This window comes from Trichoderma evansii (genome assembly GCF_050947405.1).
Source record: "Trichoderma evansii strain SZMC 28006 chromosome Unknown GGI43scaffold_15, whole genome shotgun sequence".
Taxonomy (NCBI): Eukaryota; Fungi; Ascomycota; class Sordariomycetes; order Hypocreales; family Hypocreaceae; genus Trichoderma; species Trichoderma evansii.
Genome location: NW_028145191.1, coordinates 20,582 through 37,751, shown reverse-complemented (window position 1 = coordinate 37,751; position 17,170 = coordinate 20,582). Strand labels below are relative to the sequence as shown.

Sequence of the window (17,170 nt, the reverse complement as noted above, 5' to 3'; positions counted from 1 at the left end):
ACCACCCCCCCCTTCCGACCACCCACATCCGTAAAAATCTGGATCAACTAGAAGGGAGAAAAACAACACAACAGCATCGCGAGAGTGTTTTTTTATTATTATTTTTTTATTCTAGCTGCCAAGAGTAGCAGAGGTCTTGGAAATCATTTAAAGCTCTAGAATTTGACGCTGCTTGAGGTTATAGTTATTTTTCAAGCCAATTCCTTGTGTTTATTATCTCCTTAATCCTGATAAATCGACTATTCAGGTTTTCATCTACTTTCTATTTCTTTTTCAGCTTAAGACTATCAACTTGATGCTGTAGAATTCGAATCTTTACTTCAGCTGCTGCTAGCTTTATATTCTGACGGTCTAGATGACTTCCAATCTTCCGAAATAGCAGCCGGGCAGTCGGATCAGTAAGGCTGATTAAATTAAGGACTGTTCGAATTTGCTATAATCGTCTAGGGGTATTAAAAACGATAGAATTTGAATACCTCTTAACTCTAGCTGCCTGCAACGGCGTTCTAGGTGTTGTTTTTTAACTTTCTTGCTCAGGAAGGACAAATTTGCTCATCAGCGGCTTTGCCATATTAACCGGCCACAGGCCTAACCCTAACCAGCCTGCTCTGATATTTCATTCCGTCAGGCCAAGCTTCCTGGCTTCGTAATAGCAACGTAGGAAAACCATCTTGCCATATAGCGTAGAGTCCTCGAGGTCAAGGTACTTGGCAAGGGCTTGACGATAATACACTTTAATCAGCGAGAAAATCGAGATATCAAGAGGTTAAAGGACATAAGAGGTGTGTGGCGGCAGGAAGAGCAAATAGATATCATTTTTATAACATTCGTAAAGGAAGTCATCTATACAGTGACTTCCGTGACCGTTAATAATAAGCAGTCGCTTTAATGGCTTCTTTAGCTTTGTCTGAGGGATAAAGATCTCTTACAGCCACTTAAGGGCAATAGCATCACTAGTCCACCCTTTCTCTAACGCCTCGAACACCCAGTCTGCGAGGAAATCAACTTCTAATAGAAACCACTAATTCTGCACACTCAAGCCCTTAAAAATAACCAGCGGCATAAGGGCCTGACCTGTTACTGAGATACACTCTACAATTATAGTCTAACATCGCGAGCCAGGTTATTTTTTCATCACAGCCTTGTAGTCAGCGCTCCCGAGCACTAGCCCGTTACTTCCACGACCTTCTAAGAGCCCAGTCTCGTCTATATTAAAACAGAGGTCTAGGGAGATCTCTAGGATAAGAGGGAGAAAAAAAAACCGAAAGAAATCCTTTATTATCTTAGTAATAGCTCCATTTAAACAGCAAGAATCCAAAAGCTTGCCTCTAACAGTCCTAACTTCAGGATTTATATGTAAAAAGCCTTCCATTTACGCTTTTCCAAGTAATATATCATCGCCGCCGGCTTTAATAACCCGGCCTGCGAACTCCCTGACCTGCTGATGTAAAGGCGCGAGGCCTAGGGCCTCTTAGGTCAAGATCCACTGGACAAGATAGGTTTCCTGCTGCCTGGAAAGGCGTTAAGTGTACTCTTGTACATCATATTTATTAAGGGTGCCGTTTAAACGGTCATGAAGTGTAGTCTTTGGGATTCCCCAGCGCTGTGCAGCCTTCCTTTGCGAAATACCGCTCTCCACATCTTTAATCGCTTTAAAGATATCCTTTTCTGAATAAGAAGGCATTATTTTATAAAATAATAAGCTGGCTAATAATAAAAAAAATTACTGCGTAAAAAAACACGATTTGAAAATGTGATGTTAATGTAGGAAGTGGGTTGAAAAGGCGGTCGGAAGGGGGGGGGTGGTCGGAAGGGCACTAGTCTGACTTAATGTAGAGACCTTGAAGGATGAGCCTCAATCCAGTTAAAGAAAGGCTCTAAGCTTCTCTTCCCGATAAAATATCCCCTGGACCCTGGACGAGGAAAAGGAGAATAGGTATCCGCCCCCCCCGGCAATTGGCCCTCTTGGCAGTCATAGAGACTCAGCCTCGAGATCCAACAACAATCTTTAACGACGGTCTGAGGCTCTACAGTACATACAGCCCCGACCCTGCCCAATTAACCCCATTCTTGGGCCCATTCTTGGACTGAACTAAAGGACAAATTCTTGGAGTCTCTTCCGCCTCGTAAACCCTAGAGCCTACTATCACGCAGCACCCTTAGTGAATAGCGGCACAAATAACCACCAGGCTCGGGTATACGGCATTACCCTAGTTTTGTTTCTATTAAAGGAATAGGAGCTACTGTAGCCATAATGCAGTATTATCTGACAGATGTAAACAGACAAGACGGCTGATTAGTCTGCTAACTTGTTAAAATTCATCCTGGCTCCCGGGTTATAAAAGAGGCTTTGGTACCTAATGCCCAAGACAACCTTCACCCTCACTCACTGATATTACAAATACAACTGGGCATTCATTCGCTCGTTCTAAGCAACCAACACGGCTAAACCGTACCAGGCGAGACAAAATGAAAACCAATACTGCTCTCCTCGCTTTCAGCGCTGCTGCCGTCACTGTCTCCGGGACTGAGACCTCGAACCCTTGTGTTCAGGACGGCACCCTTATCCCCGCTGCGTCGTGCCACGCCTTGATGGCCACGCAGACACCGACGTCTACCTCCTCCTACCCCTGTGTTCAAGACGGAACTCTTATCCCCGGTGCATCGTGCCACGCCCAGATGGCTACGCAGACCACGCTCACCACCGGCACCGGCACCGGCACCGGCACCAGCAGCTCTGGCTCTGGTTCTGGTCCTGGTTCTGATTCTGGCTCTGGCTCTGAGTCTGGGTCTGGGTCTGGGTCTGGGTCTGGAAATGGGTCTGGAAACAGCCCTGGAAGCAGTACCACCACTGGTCCCAGGTCCACCCCTACCTCCGGTGCTGTTACCTATAAGATCAGTGCCGGCTTCGCTGCTATCGGTCTTCTCGTCGCCTACCTTCTCTAGCTTGAGTTTCCTAGGGTTAAGGTTTATATATTATTACTAAAGGTTTACGGCTAATAGTATTTTCAGATTATTATCAATAATTTAAAGACTACTAATAATGAACTGCTATGGCAGGTCCCTACAAGTAGTAAGGCTAAGGGCGGGAAAATAGCTATCGAGCCTTGTATGTATTGTATGGTATTTTCATTTTAGATTTTTTTTTTCAATAAAAGGCAAGCATCCTCTTTAAACAATTCAGATACATGTATATTGGTTTACCGGTGATCACAGAGCGTAAGCTCTATGTAAATTTCGCCAAGGCTCTAACCAGAAAATATGTATATCCTCTAGCAGGCTCTTTAACTTCCTTTCTATTCCCTTTAACATCCTAAGCTTCTATATTTCTGCTAAGATAGTTAATTGTATCGCAAGTAATATACCTTGCTCCAATAGCTTTGCAGTTTCTCGCTATACTTGGTTCTAAACAAGGCTCTGACTTATAAGGGTTTAGCTTGGTGCAGGATTTTGTCAGTTGAATAGACCTGGTGGAAAGACTATGATGCCGATGCAAATGTCCATGATGTATTATCGTTTCCAATGGGTTGAATGTTCAATAATGGTACAACTTAAACAAGCCCCCATTATTTATTGCCAATTTCTCCGAAACCCATTGCAATGGTGGTCCGGCACTTATGCAAAAGTCTTCGTGCTCCGGACGGGCATATCCTCCTACATTACAATATTCGACCTCTACTGTGGGCTTTGTTCTAAAAACTACAATCTTTGTAGTACTGAATTTGGTGGTATTTTTATGAACTACCGATGAATCTATAAAAGGTTGATGCTGGATAGCACAGGATGTTTACCCGAACTGAAGTAAGTATAATGGCGACAGGACGATAGCCGAGCTGGCCACTATTTTCTATTTGAAGAGCTGCGTGGTCGAAACTTATCAGTCGAACTATTAGAATTCCTAAGCCAGTGTATATAGGCTTGGCAAGGTCCAAGAGAGACCGATATGCTTACTTCTGCCCTTCTTAGCTCTAACCCTAGTATGAAACGTCACTGAAATTTTCACTGGTGCTACACATTTGACTGGGTTAGTGTACACATGTTAGATTGTCAAGATCAAGATGTGCCTGTATTAACTGATAGAGACTTTTACCACCAAATGCTCCATTACAAACGCTCTCTCCACCATTGCTCACCTCCATCTTGTTTGCTTACATGTGCGTCGCTAGGTGGTCTTTGAGGGTTCCGAGAGACGGCGCATATGAATCGAATATACTTTTGATGCTAAGCCCTGTTGTTGTCGATGTTATCAACTCTCTCGATTGCCTCTGCGCGTAGCAGTGTTGGACATTTAAGAGATGCGATGGAGAAATTGCACAGCCCCTATGAGCATTGATTTTGGATTCCTCCAATGGCTGCTGATCTTCTAGGAGGCATAATACAAGACCCGTCTCTTGAAGTTATTCGAAACACTGAATCCGTTAAATTTTATCACAATTGTGCCGAGTGCCATGCTTAGAAATACACTCGAGCTTGAAGGGCTGGCCATGTATATGCTTGGCTGACGAGCCCTTTTGGAGCCATGTCAGCTGGACTCCATAACGCAAAGGTAGCATACCTAGAGAATTTTCACTGTTCAGTCGTTATTAATGACTAAACCTGGGTACTTGTAGAAGTTTTACGAAATTTTAGGCATTTTGTAGATGGGTAGGTGAGTAGATAGGCATTTAGTAGCCATTATTTCTCCGAAGAGTACTAATTTAAATAGAGATGCTATTGCTCCATTAATGTTCATAGCGCTAAGCGCACGCCACTTTACTTCGTATAATTAAGCTAGGTATTTCAGCGCGTTAGTTTATTACCTATTTATATAGGTACCTATCCGTACTGTATAAAGTTTTACTATCTTATAAAGTACATACTGACAGGCGCTTATTCTTGGCAGATAGATAGCCTTTTCAAGTATACTCCGCACACTTAAATCGCTGACTGGCCGTGCCGTGTTTAACCACAAAATATTACAGTAGTCTGCCGCTAGCCACAATGATTTCTCCGCAACTCCGCAGCCCGACAATTAGTTGATTGCATGGCTGCTATTGCACCATGTAGGTAGCTTAGCTGCTCGCGTCCTTGTGTTGCAGCATTTTCATCTCTCAACATTCTACACTTGGGGTACCAAGCAATTTAGTTCAAGTCCAAGTATTCGACGTGTTAACAGTTCACAATGCCTTTCTCTGCTGGAGAAGGCCAACTGTTCCGGCAGAATGAAGAGGAATTCGACTTCAATATAGAGTTTGAGCAGGTGTTTTTATCTATTATACCGTCTGCTTTGTTTCTAGTAGTGTCATTATGGATGACGGTCTCCCAGGCACGAAAACCTGCTGTGGTAAATGCACCAATTTTCCGCTTCATCAAAGTTGTATGTTCTTTTGCCATGTATTCGAACGCAGAACTACCGCGTGCTAACTACGTCGCCGTAGGGCGCTATCGCAACCTATACTATACTTCAACTCACGCTTCTCGTTCTGGCTGCGATTGGCCACTTCCATGCAACACGCATATTCATAGCTGCATCGGTCCTAAAATTGTTGTCAGGCGTCTTCATGGTATCGCTCAGTGCCGTTGAACACAGCAGATCCCCAAGGCCTTCTGTGCTATTAACCGGCTACTTATTCCTGTCTCTTCTGCTAGATGTGACCCAGGCAAGAACACTTTATTTATTATCGGCCATCTCAGCCGAGCGCACCTATAGCAATCTCTTTACTGCCGCTGTGTCTCTGAAAGCCGTAGTGCTTGTTTTGGAATCACAACAAAAGTCTAAATGGATAATCTGGAATGAGAAGGAGCATAGCCCAGAGGAAACTAGCGGCATTTTCTCTCTTGGTGTCTTCTTCTGGATGAACAGGTTATTTTTGGCTGGATACAAGAAAGTTCTGTTCATCGGCGATCTTTACTCTCTTGATAGCTCCTTGGACCCCAAAACACTCCGTGAAAAGTTCTATCTGAATTTAAACTATTCTAAAATGAAAGGTGACAAATTCGGTCTTACGAAAGTTCTCATACGCACACTTCAAGGACCTCTGCTTCTTCCTGTAATTCCACGTTTGGGACTACTTGGATTTACTTTTGCTCAGCCTTTTTTTATTGAAAGCCTGTTAAATTACCTCTCTGAGGATGAACTTGACCCGAACATTGGATACGGTTTCATCGGTGCCAGTTTATTCATTTATGGAGGAATTGCCCTTTGCTGGGCCTTCCACCGGTATGATCACATTTGCGAAGAGATTTTAACGATATACACTGCTGACATATAACTGCAGATATTACCATCATCGAATGCGAACTATGTTGAGGTCGATATTAGTCACTGAGACCTTTATAACAGCTACAAAGGCTCGTATCGGGACGGGCGACGACACTGCCGCGCTGACTCTAATGAGCACAGATATTGAGCGAATAAGGGTTGGCTTTAGACAGCTGCATGATATATGGGCAAGCGTGATCCAAGTCGCACTATCTGCATGGATGTTGAATAATCGACTTGGAGCGGTCTTTGTCGCACCTATTGGAGTAGTTATTCTTTGCTTCATCGGCCTGGTGATCCTCATGAACTTCATCGGGAACGCGCAGAGAGACTGGATGGCATTAGTCCAGAAACGAGTTGGCCTGACGGCTACCGTCATCGCTAGTATGAAGAACCTGAAGATATCTGGCATCTCTTCTTCTGTTAGCGATTTTGTACAGAAGCTCCGCGTTGAGGAGTTAGTCGCTGGAGTTCGGTTCCGCAAGATTTTCATTGGAGCGGCTCTCTTAGGGTTTATTCCGCTGCTGATCAGTCCTGCCCTTGCCTTCGCATTCACTCAAAATCTACTAAATGCCTCCAGGGTATTTACAAGCCTCTCCTTCCTTACGCTTCTGACGTTACCGCTATCGCAAGTCTTCCAATCGATCCCTGAGGTCATCTCAGCACTGGCCTGCATAGGTCGAATTCAGGCCTTCTTAGAGTGCGAGACTCGTGATGATTTCCGCCAAGTTTTTACTGATATCAGGCGGAGTTCAGGGGAAGCCCCAGTGGACAATGTACATTCATCTGATTTGGAAGTGGTCATCCAGAATGGAAATTTTGGTTGGGAAGCAGATAAGTTTGTCTTGCGAGATGTTAACATCCAGATACCCAAGTCTTCACTTACTCTTGTCGTCGGACCCGTTGGCTCTGGGAAATCTACGCTCTGCAAGGCACTACTCGGAGAGATTCCTTTCCACAGAGGTCAACTGATTTTGAACACAAGGGTTCCATGCGTTGGATTTTGCGACCAAACTGCATTCCTGTGGAACGGGTCAATTAAAGATAATATCGTGGGGTTTTCTCCGGTCAATAGCGAGAGATATGCCGAAGTCATTGATGCTACAGCTCTAGCCTTTGATTTCGCCAGTCTTCCACAAGGAGACCAAACAAATGTTGGTTCGGATGGCATCTCTCTATCTGGAGGCCAGAAACAACGCGTTTCTCTTGCACGAGCCCTGTATTTGCAAACTAATTTGCTTATTCTCGACGACGTTTTCAGCGGCTTAGATGCGGATACAGAGAAGCAGGTCTTTCGAAAGGTTTTTGGGGCAGATGGATTACTCACACGAAGACGCTCTACAGTCTTGCTATGTACCCATAGCATTCGACATTTGCCCTCGGCAGACTATGTTATAGCACTTGGAGACGGTACCATTATCGAACAAGGAACCTTTAAGGAACTAATGGCTAATCAGGGCTATCTCCAACGTCTGGGTTTAAAGAATTCTTCTGACGACGATACCACCTCAGAAATATCGACCTCAAAGGAAAGCGTGCAGGAAGTGAAGCCGCAAGTAAGCCAAGCGAACACGGCCAAGGTAACTGCCGCACCCGAGATGGATACATTGCGGCAAGTTGGGGATAGCACAGTATACAAGCATTACATGAAGAGCATGGGATGGTTCCTGGCAACATACGCTTTGTTCTTTGCTTTACTCTGGGGTTTCTTCTTAAATTTCTCCACAATATGTAAGCTGTCTTTCCATTTTTTGTATTTGAACGTTAGATATTTTGTGAGACCCGGTTTAATGAAACTAAAGCCACGCTACAGGGCTCACATACTGGGTCGACGATATTAACGCAGAACATCCGGTGCACTCTTATGCCTACTGGGCTGGATTATATGCTTTACTTCAGGTTTGCGCCTTGATATCGCTGTTTCTGCTCGGCGCCTCGATCTGGATCGTCTCAATCAAAAAGGCTGGTGCCAATCTACATCAGGATATCTTGCGAACACTATTTCGAGCACCACTACGCTTCTTTACTGCCACTGATACCGGCATTACTACGAACTTGTTCTCGCAAGATTTGAACCTTATAGACACAGAACTTCCAGATGCAGTAGTTAGCACTCTGTTTTCAGTAAGTCTATCATGATGGAACTTTCATAAGATTTAGATTCAGCAGCTGACACCGTTTGTAGAGCACTCAAGTTGTGGGACAAATGGCTGTTATGCTTACTTCCTCTCGCTACCTGGCCATCAGTTTCCCATTTCTCATCGCTCTGCTATACATGGTGCAGAGATTTTACCTGCGTACCTCACGGCAATTACGGCTGCTTGACCTAGAAGCTAAGAGCCCCCTGTAGTGAGTCCATGAAAAGTCTCTCGCCGTAAGCTACCATGCTCTTCACTAATCTATGATTAGTACGCATTTTCTTGACACCGTCAGAGGTATCACAACTCTGCGGGCATTCGGTGAGTACAAATCGGTTAACATCTTCCTCACTTAACCATGGCGTTATTGCTAATACGAGACACACAGATTTTATTCCTGATGATATCCACAAAAATGTTCGTCTACTCACTTCTAGTCAAAGACCATCATATCTACTTCTCATGATCCAGGAATGGCTGAATCTCGTTCTCAACGTGGTAGTCATGTTGCTAGCAGTAGCCATGACGACTCTCGCTGTTCGCCTTCACTCTAATTCTGCCTTCGCTGGTGCTGCTCTATACAGTCTTCTCAGCTTTGGAGAAAATCTTGCCGGCATTGTACTTTTTTGGACTAGTCTTGAAACTTCTCTAGGGGCGATTGCCAGACTCAAGACCTTCAACGAGACTGTCAAGCCGGAAGACAGGGATGAAGAGACCACTGTTCCACCTCAACAGTGGCCTCAGCGTGGTGTGGTGGAGTTAAAGGGCGTATCTGCCAATTATGCGTAAGGGTCATATGCCGGCTACGTTACTATTGCAATGCTAATTCTCCGACCAGCCCTGAAGGTCAAGATAGTGCCGCAACCAGTCTTGCCCTCCGCAATATTCATCTGATAATCGACTCGGGAGAGAAAATTGCGATCTGCGGTCGTACCGGCAGCGGTAAATCCAGTCTCATCGCCCTACTTCTCAAGATTCTTGATCCCATCTCAATAACGGCGGAGAACATCTGGATTGATGATCTGCCGCTCCACCGTCTAGACCGATCTGTGCTACGCCAGCGTATTATCGCAGTGCCCCAAGAAGCAGTCTTTCTACCCGACGGATCTACTTTCCAGGCCAATCTCGATGTATCTGATGAGGCAACCCGCGAAGAATGCGAGGCTGTACTTGCTGCTGTCGGCCTATGGAAATTTATTCAGGAACGTGGCGGCCTGGACGCAGGGATGAGCGCATCGACTTTCAGCGCTGGACAGCGGCAGCTCATGTCACTTGGACGTGCTCTGCTCAGACGCTTAGTTCGAAAACAAAAATTCGGGACCAGTATAAAACATGGGGGCATACTGCTACTGGATGAAGTGAGCTCCAGCGTAGATAAAGAGACAGAACGCGTTATGCAGGAGATTATCAAGACTGAGTTTAAAAATTATACAGTAATTGCTGTAAGTCACCGACTGGATATGATTATGGACTTTGATAGGGTGGTGGTCATGGATACGGGAGAAATTGTTGAGGTGGGAAATCCGGTGGTGTTGGCACGAGAGACGGGGAGTAGATTTGGAGATTTAGTGAGAGCGGGGAACAAACAGGTAAACGATCCATGAGAAGTCGCTATAGTGCTGAGCAATGGACATAGATGGAGTATTCATCCTCCTTAGAGTTTGACCTTATCTAGAATACCTCACATAATTGGCAATTTATTCAGGAGCATACGTTTTTTTTCTTTCAATAATACATCATAATTAACTTTTGTGCTATTTTTTTTTTTTTTTTTTTTGCTGCAATATTTATTTCGGTGGTTAAACTAGAGCAATAGATTTCGAATTCGGTCTTCAAGCCGCCCCCGTGTGCGACCAGATACCAATCCATTAAGTAATTATGTTTCTGTTTATCCTTAAAGGTCCAGCTGGTAAAAGCGTGGGGTATGTCAAGAAAACAGAGTACCTTGGTGGAATTTGTGGTTCGATTCACTAGCATAGTCTCAGGGCATGTGGCTGACGGTGCATTCCCTGCAACTTTATCTTTTGTTTGGCTGACAGTGCATGTTTTGCATTAAAAATGCTTACCGCTGACATTTCATTAGGGCTTATTATTCCGCTGGCATTATGAGTTTAGAACCTTGCGATCCCCTGTTATAGCGTGTTATACAGTCTCCGGTCTATAGGAGCTCATAATCGACAAGCACAAAGAGTAAATGCCTCTTTCGATAACCGTAGTTTATTTCAACCGATTATAACGCATAACGCAGCAAAACTAGGACACTGGTCAGGTAGACAAGAGCAGGTAGCTGCGCCATAAGCTCAATTCCATTAATTCGCGTCCATGCTAAGCTAGGTTAACAGCTTGTTATATCCAAGCGCCGGACTCTATTAGGTCTCCGTGTCTTAACTTCTATGCTAGTAATATATAGAAAATAAGCCAGGTGCGCTGGAATTCAGGACATTTTGAGAGGGCGTCAACACGTCATTGTCTGTAGTATAAGGGTTCGGCAAGTGTCCGAAGTCATGAAACATGTCAGGAGCTTCTGGGAGGGCGCAAGTTTTGAGGGGGCGTCGAGACGCTATCGCCTGTAGTATGAGAGTCTGTGTTTGTCTGAAAACATGGAAAGGCAAAACATTGGATTTAAGGCTTCCAACGGGGTTACATTGCGCGGTTGGTTTTACACCCTGGATACCGTTGGATCTACTAGGCTAACCTGGGTTATGAAAATGGCGTTGTGCACTAATAGAAATAACTCTATGTCGTGTTCTTTGTTCCGGAGCTCTCAATCTGCATTCTTGTCTACACCCGCTGCGGCTTTGATGATTGTAATAATTTGGTTGGCTAGCCCAGAGAAGAGATTGTACAGAACTAGTTACTCTAATGCTATTACCCAAGCCTCGATTTAGCAGCAGATGAGCCTAGAGAAGACTGGAGCTTGGAAGACTTCCTCTAGTGGTAGACATGCGGTTAGTTGTTGCAGCTGTTGATCGACGAGGGAAGGCAATCCTTAACCAAGGGTCCTACGTAAGTGGATAGGATAATGTACTCGAAGAACAATGTTCATTTTAACCTAGGCACTTGAGTGACACATCATAGTATAGAAACTCTTCTGGCTTAGTTCTCTCATCCTTCATTAGGCCCCCTTGGCTTTTCCTGCGCTAAGCTCGGAGATAACAGGTCTCCTTCTCGGATCTATTTTTGTTGCTGCCTGCATTAGCATCGCAAACTTATTCCTGGTGCTCCTAAATACTCACCAGTATATACTACTATGTAGCATTACACAAGCTATTTGTTTGCTGCTGAATTATAAAGCTTTTGGATTCTATATGTCAGTATTTTTCTTGTCCATAAATAGGTAGCTTGTTCGCTCAGTATTCAAATTTGAGTATACATTATTATCTAATAATTTTGCTTGACGAAGGCTTTCTTTACCAATCAACATAAATGGTCCGGCAACTTCGCAAGAGCTTTTGTTGCTAATTGAACACGTTCAGCTTAACTCTTTGCATTATGACGCTTCAAGTGCTTACGTTAGTGAGCACTGTAATATGTCTCTTGGGGCAAAGCTCTATTGCCTGTGGAGAGAATGCTGAGAGAATTCAAGAGGTCAAGGAGAGAATATCACAAGTAATTGCGCCACAGTCCTATCAGCCTGAGACTAGAGCAACAGAATCTTTCAGATTCTTCAATGATGCTACTTCCAGTAAGTTTCTATGATATAATTCTACCTCCGTCAGATCCGAATATCTTACAATTGAATAGAGCATTTCGCGAAAAGTCTTCCGGGCTTTGACTACGATCTCGGAGAAATTTATTCAGGTCTAATTCCTATCAATAAAAACGACCCTTCACGTTCAATGTTCTTTATTTTCCAACCGACTATCAATGAGCCAGTTGACGAGATCACAATATGGTTTAATGGTGGCCCTGGCTGTAGTTCCTTGGAAGGTTTCTTCTAGGAGAATGGTAACTCCCTATTTCGAAGTAATTTCAATTAGTTTGCTAACTCTGGCAAGGGCGATTCATCTGGCCGGTGGGAGGGTTCAGCGCAATAGAAAACCCGTACTCTTGGGTTAATCTGGCAAATATGCTATGGTAAGCAATAAGAAACCGGAATACATTTAGTATTGCCATTAATAATCTATAATAGGGTGGAGTATCCTGTTGGCGTGGGATTCTCAGAAGGCGAAGTAACCGCTACAACTCAACAAGAGACTGCACAAGATTTCCTTGGTTTCTTTAAGAATTTCCAAAAAACCTTTGGCATCTCTAAGTTCAATACTTACGTCACTGGGGAATCATACGCAGGCCGTTTTGTGCCATATGTTTCCGCCGCTATGATCGACGCAAAGGATGACACATATTACAATCTTAAGGGAGCAATGATATATGATCCAATTATTGGAGAATATTATTGGCAGCATTGTGCTGTGCCAATTGTACCCTTCGTCGAAGATCATGCCAATTTTTACAACTTCAATGAAACCTTTATGGCTCATCTTAAGACGGCACACGAGTACTGCGGTTATGCAAACTACACCAGTCATTTCTTGACATACCCCCCGCCAGGCAACCAACCGGCGCTATACGCCGGCGCCAACAATGTAAGCCTACCTTTCTTGAATACTAGAACTAATAGTATGAGCTGGGATGGTGATATAAATTGCGACCTTTTTGAAATTGTATCTAAAGAAGCATACCGCACGAATCCTTGCTTCAACGTCATGATGATCAGTCAGATGTGTCCGCTCCCGTATGATCCGCTTGGAGTGCCAACGGAACTTCCGTTCACGTGGCCGAACTCAGGTGGTATATACTTCAATCGCACAGATGTCAAGGAATCTTTGCATGCACCCATGAATAGGACCTGGGGAGGCACTTGTGGATATCGGCCCTTCAAAGGTCATGGTGGTCCCTATGGTGTCGGCGACACAAGCCTTGATTCAATCCAACATGTCCTCCCCAGAGTCATTGAGGCAACGAATCGAGTGCTTATCGCGAATGGTGACTACGACCAGGAGATTCTCACATGGGGCACCATGTTGGCGATACAGAACATGACCTGGAATGGAAAGTTGGGGTTCCAGAACAAGCCGAGCACGCCAATTGATATCAAACTGCCAGATCTTCAATATGCGCAGCTATTTCTAGATACTTACTTGAAATACGAAAATGACGGATTCGATGGGCCTGGTGGACAAGGGATCATGGGTATCCAGCACTATGAAAGGGGACTGCTGTAGGCCGAAACATATCAGTGTGGGCATATGCAGCCGCAATACCAACCAAGAAGCTCTTACAGACATCTACAGTGGTTGCTTGGAAGGATTGACAAGCTTTAAGAAAGCTTACTCAGCTTATATGTCACGAGCATATGCCTTACATCTTCAAATGCAAACGTCTAGATCCGGAGTCGTGCTGGACCTATACTTAAGCTTTTCCTCTACTTTCTTCAGATATATTGCTATCTGTATTATTTCTGATAACTGTCTTCTATTATAGTTTCATTCTAGTAATGGTAAACAACTTTTTGAATTTTTAATTAAAAAAAAAAACTCCTATTCTGCTTGATTCGCCGAAGGAAAGGAACGGGCACTAAGACTTGGTGGCTCGTTTTACCATTCGAGCAATACGCCTCCGTTAACCCCGCTAATGCTGGAGACGCAATTTAGAAACCTTGGAAGTATTTACCTTCGGATATAGTTAAACATATGCCACCAGGCGCATTTGCCCTTGACTAACTAATTTGGGTGATGAATTGCAGTGGAGGCAAATAACCGACGCTGGATGCTAGGTGCTTTACACACTGCATTGCTCCCTATACAAGCGCAGTGTAAAGAGAAATTGGTATAATATCGGCTTATAGTGTAGCATTTTTGGGTATAAGCTTAATAATTTTATTTTATTATTTTCATATTGCTTTTAATGATTCTTAAGTTCTTGAATCTATAGCAGAGATGGGTGGCAGGTATGAGAATATATTACAACTCAGCTCTTATCGTCGCGATAATTGATCTACTTGGTAGACTATCTCGGATAAAACACAAACCGGCCTACCAATCAGAGATGGATCATCTAATTATTTTAATGATCCAATAATCCCAAGCGGCCAGGTCATCAGAATCTTGATAATCTATTCGAGTTAACTGGATATGTAAATTCACTTCTCTACATTCATTAGATAGCTTACATTATCAACTGTTAACATAGCAACTGGGTCGGAATTTAGGCCCCTCTACTATCTACGTGATGCTGCACTATCCAATACCGACCTAACCTCTTCACTAACATAAACCAGATAGCTCACTCGCTAGAACTAGAGCGACCAAAGGCTTGTCTCTTGGGAACAAGTTTATACTAACGTATAGATATCTGTTCGCCACATCCGTTGGATTATTAGAAGCTAACGACTTGGTTGTCTGTTCCTGTGGGAGAAACTTTTAATGTACCCACTTGCTTAACCATCGGTACTCAATGTACAGTGTTGTCGCGAATACCTAATCACAACGTGAACACTAAGAGCCCCTAAAACCCCAAAAGTAATCATTGCATGCTACATGCGTCTGGTAATTTCGCGATGCATTTGCTTCCACAAGGGGGTTACTTCATTTGACTAGGAGGGAATGCGGCATATAGGGTAGCGTAAGCGTAACCGACGATTACTGGTACAAGATGGTGAAAAGAACGGTCGAAATGGGGATTGGATTCCCAACTCATAGCTTTCACGATCGCATTTCTTCGCATCTCGCTTCCATTCACGATGCTTGCAATTGCCCTTCTTTGGAATAGTTTTTTATATCTTGTTCCTGATTAGCTACGTGATGATTGGAGTGGCTTAGTCACCTTGTGCCTAGGTTTAACCAGATCTCAGCCAAACACCAAGGAGGTACATCTCGCTCAACTTAGCATAGTAAATCGTCACCAGCAGATTCGAAGCCCCCCAGCTGCAAGGAAATTTAGGATAGGGGATAATAGCAAAATAGAACCAATGCCCCGTTTGGACAAGGGACCGAAATTCGAGTTTATCATGTCAACACCCTCACACAATGCATTGGAGCAAAAAGAGACAAAAAAATAATAATACGGAAACATGTCATGAAACCTTTTGCCAAGAAGGGATATCGAACTAGGGCGGTTGTAATAGAAGGCCAAGCGCTGGCCAGCTATCTCTCCAATAGACGACAAACCAATACGAATGTATCAGCAAACACAGCTGATCTCCTCCCTGAACGACCACCCTCGCCTTTGGATGCCTCAGTTTTGCTTGGAGCCACACGAACAAATCCGTTTGCTAGATATCCGATTAGAATGGATATGAAAGACCATGAGTTGATACATCATGGCAAGTGAAATTGTTTCTTAGCAATTCTGCACACTCTTTCACCGCTGCTGCCAAGTCGCTGCATTTTAGGTAGGGCTGATCTGATGATGCGATTTAGTTTGGTCTCCAAGTCAGGTCAATTTTCAGCCATTCCGGGATTACTGGTTCTCGCTTGGCCTGCTAGATACGGTAGCTATGCACATGGTATTGTCCAATGCAGCAATACATTTAAACGAACTCCGTGGTAATCGAAGCGAGGATATCATTATCCTGACGCATAATGCGGCTGCTATGGAATCTGTAAGCAGACGGATAAGAGACAACAAAATCAACACTTCAGACGAGCTTATGGAAGCAATTCTCGGTGTATGTAAAATTCAAACTCGATATTGATCAATGGTACTAATATAAAAAGTTGATGTGCCACGATGTGTGTTATAGCCTGCAGATCTTATGTACAATATCCTTCTGGCTCCACATACAGCATCTCACTTCCTAGTACGAACGATGCTCTCTACATATGGCAGGGTTTCAAAAGATAATAAGGATGCGCGGCGGTTTAGCCTCAATTCAGTCAAGCTAAAATATCAGGCTCAGCCTATACTAGATCGAATACAACATCTCAGTCGACCAAGATATCATCCCATTGCACCCGCCGCCATTTCATCTTTTCAAGACTCCATACTTGATACTGCCGAGATCGGCGGGCCTACAGCATTCAAACAAAGCAATGCAGCTCTGCGGGATACCTTCCCTGGTCTCTCTCGAACTGTCTATATTTTATCAGAACTGAGCCTTATAACGGTGGCATTGAAGATGGAATGCAGTGAAAGAATAGTATGGAATGATTCTAACTGGGTGGGCTTCGGCGTTTATCCCACCATTTTCAAATTGCTATCCATTCAGGCAAGATCGGAAGAAGACGAGCTAAAATCCCTTATCCAAGGAGTGTGTAGACTTGGTGGCATTTTATTCCTTAGTGAAATCAGACGCAAATTTGGCGTGGCACCAATTGTGACTGAGGTCCAATCTGTCAAGCTCCGGAGAATATTTGCTACCAATAACCTGATCTGGCATAGATCTGGAGACGTTGCGCCTCTCGGCGCTAATTATAGCCGGCTGTGCCATTTCTACGAAAGCAGAGCGCGCCTGGGTGATGGAGGCGATGGCAGCGTCACATCTCTCTTTGAGATATCGTCAATGGGATGATATTATTAATGTTGTATCTCAACTATGGTGGATTGACGATGTGTTTTTTTCGAAGTCTACAGAATTGAAAATGGAATATTTAGGAGCACTAAATGCACTATAATATGTCGGTCAAACGATGAATGAAATATATCTAAGTTTACTTCACTCTAAGAAGCATTAGTCTACCAAGGATATTTAGTGTCATCAAATGATTGAAATGTGCCAGAAGTTGTCTGTCTTGTCGCATGATCAATCTGTAGATAATAGCGGATATAAGCTCTGAAAGATTCAAATCTC

At 43.9% G+C, this 17,170-nt stretch overlaps 3 protein-coding genes across 3 annotated transcripts; all 3 read left to right on the top strand.

The window, feature by feature from the left end:
- Positions 1-2,469: 2,469 nt before the first annotated feature.
- GGI43DRAFT_385293 (uncharacterized protein) lies at positions 2,470-2,946 on the top strand (the record flags this gene model as incomplete). Its single annotated transcript, XM_083203632.1, has 1 exon — positions 2,470-2,946. The coding sequence occupies one exon, from the start codon at positions 2,470-2,472 to the stop codon at positions 2,944-2,946; it is 477 nt and encodes a 158-aa protein (XP_083058742.1).
- Positions 2,947-5,014: 2,068 nt separating this feature from the next.
- GGI43DRAFT_428593 (uncharacterized protein) lies at positions 5,015-10,073 on the top strand. The gene is made up of 8 exons (XM_083208984.1): positions 5,015-5,356; positions 5,418-6,199; positions 6,258-7,972; positions 8,055-8,365; positions 8,427-8,590; positions 8,651-8,700; positions 8,768-9,164; positions 9,218-10,073. The coding sequence occupies exons 1-8, from the start codon at positions 5,162-5,164 to the stop codon at positions 9,981-9,983; spliced, it is 4,380 nt and encodes a 1,459-aa protein (XP_083058741.1). The 5' UTR covers positions 5,015-5,161; the 3' UTR covers positions 9,984-10,073.
- A 1,798-nt stretch (positions 10,074-11,871) lies between these two features.
- GGI43DRAFT_428589 (serine-type carboxypeptidase F) lies at positions 11,872-13,604 on the top strand (the record flags this gene model as incomplete). The annotated part of the gene is made up of 4 exons (XM_083208983.1): positions 11,872-12,064; positions 12,124-12,309; positions 12,378-12,456; positions 12,512-13,604. 4 exons carry the CDS (start codon positions 11,872-11,874, stop codon positions 13,602-13,604), a joined length of 1,551 nt encoding a protein of 516 aa, XP_083058740.1.
- Between the last annotated feature and the right edge of the window lie 3,566 nt (positions 13,605-17,170).

Coding starts and splice junctions, on each gene's coding strand:
- GGI43DRAFT_428593 (XM_083208984.1), top strand. CDS start 5,162: ATGCCTTTCTCTGCTGGAGAAGGCCAACTGTTCCGGCAGAATGAAGAG. Junction 8,366..8,426: donor TAGTTAGCACTCTGTTTTCA/GTAAGTCTATCA, acceptor CACCGTTTGTAG/AGCACTCAAGTTGTGGGACA. Junction 8,591..8,650: donor GAAGCTAAGAGCCCCCTGTA/GTGAGTCCATGA, acceptor ATCTATGATTAG/TACGCATTTTCTTGACACCG.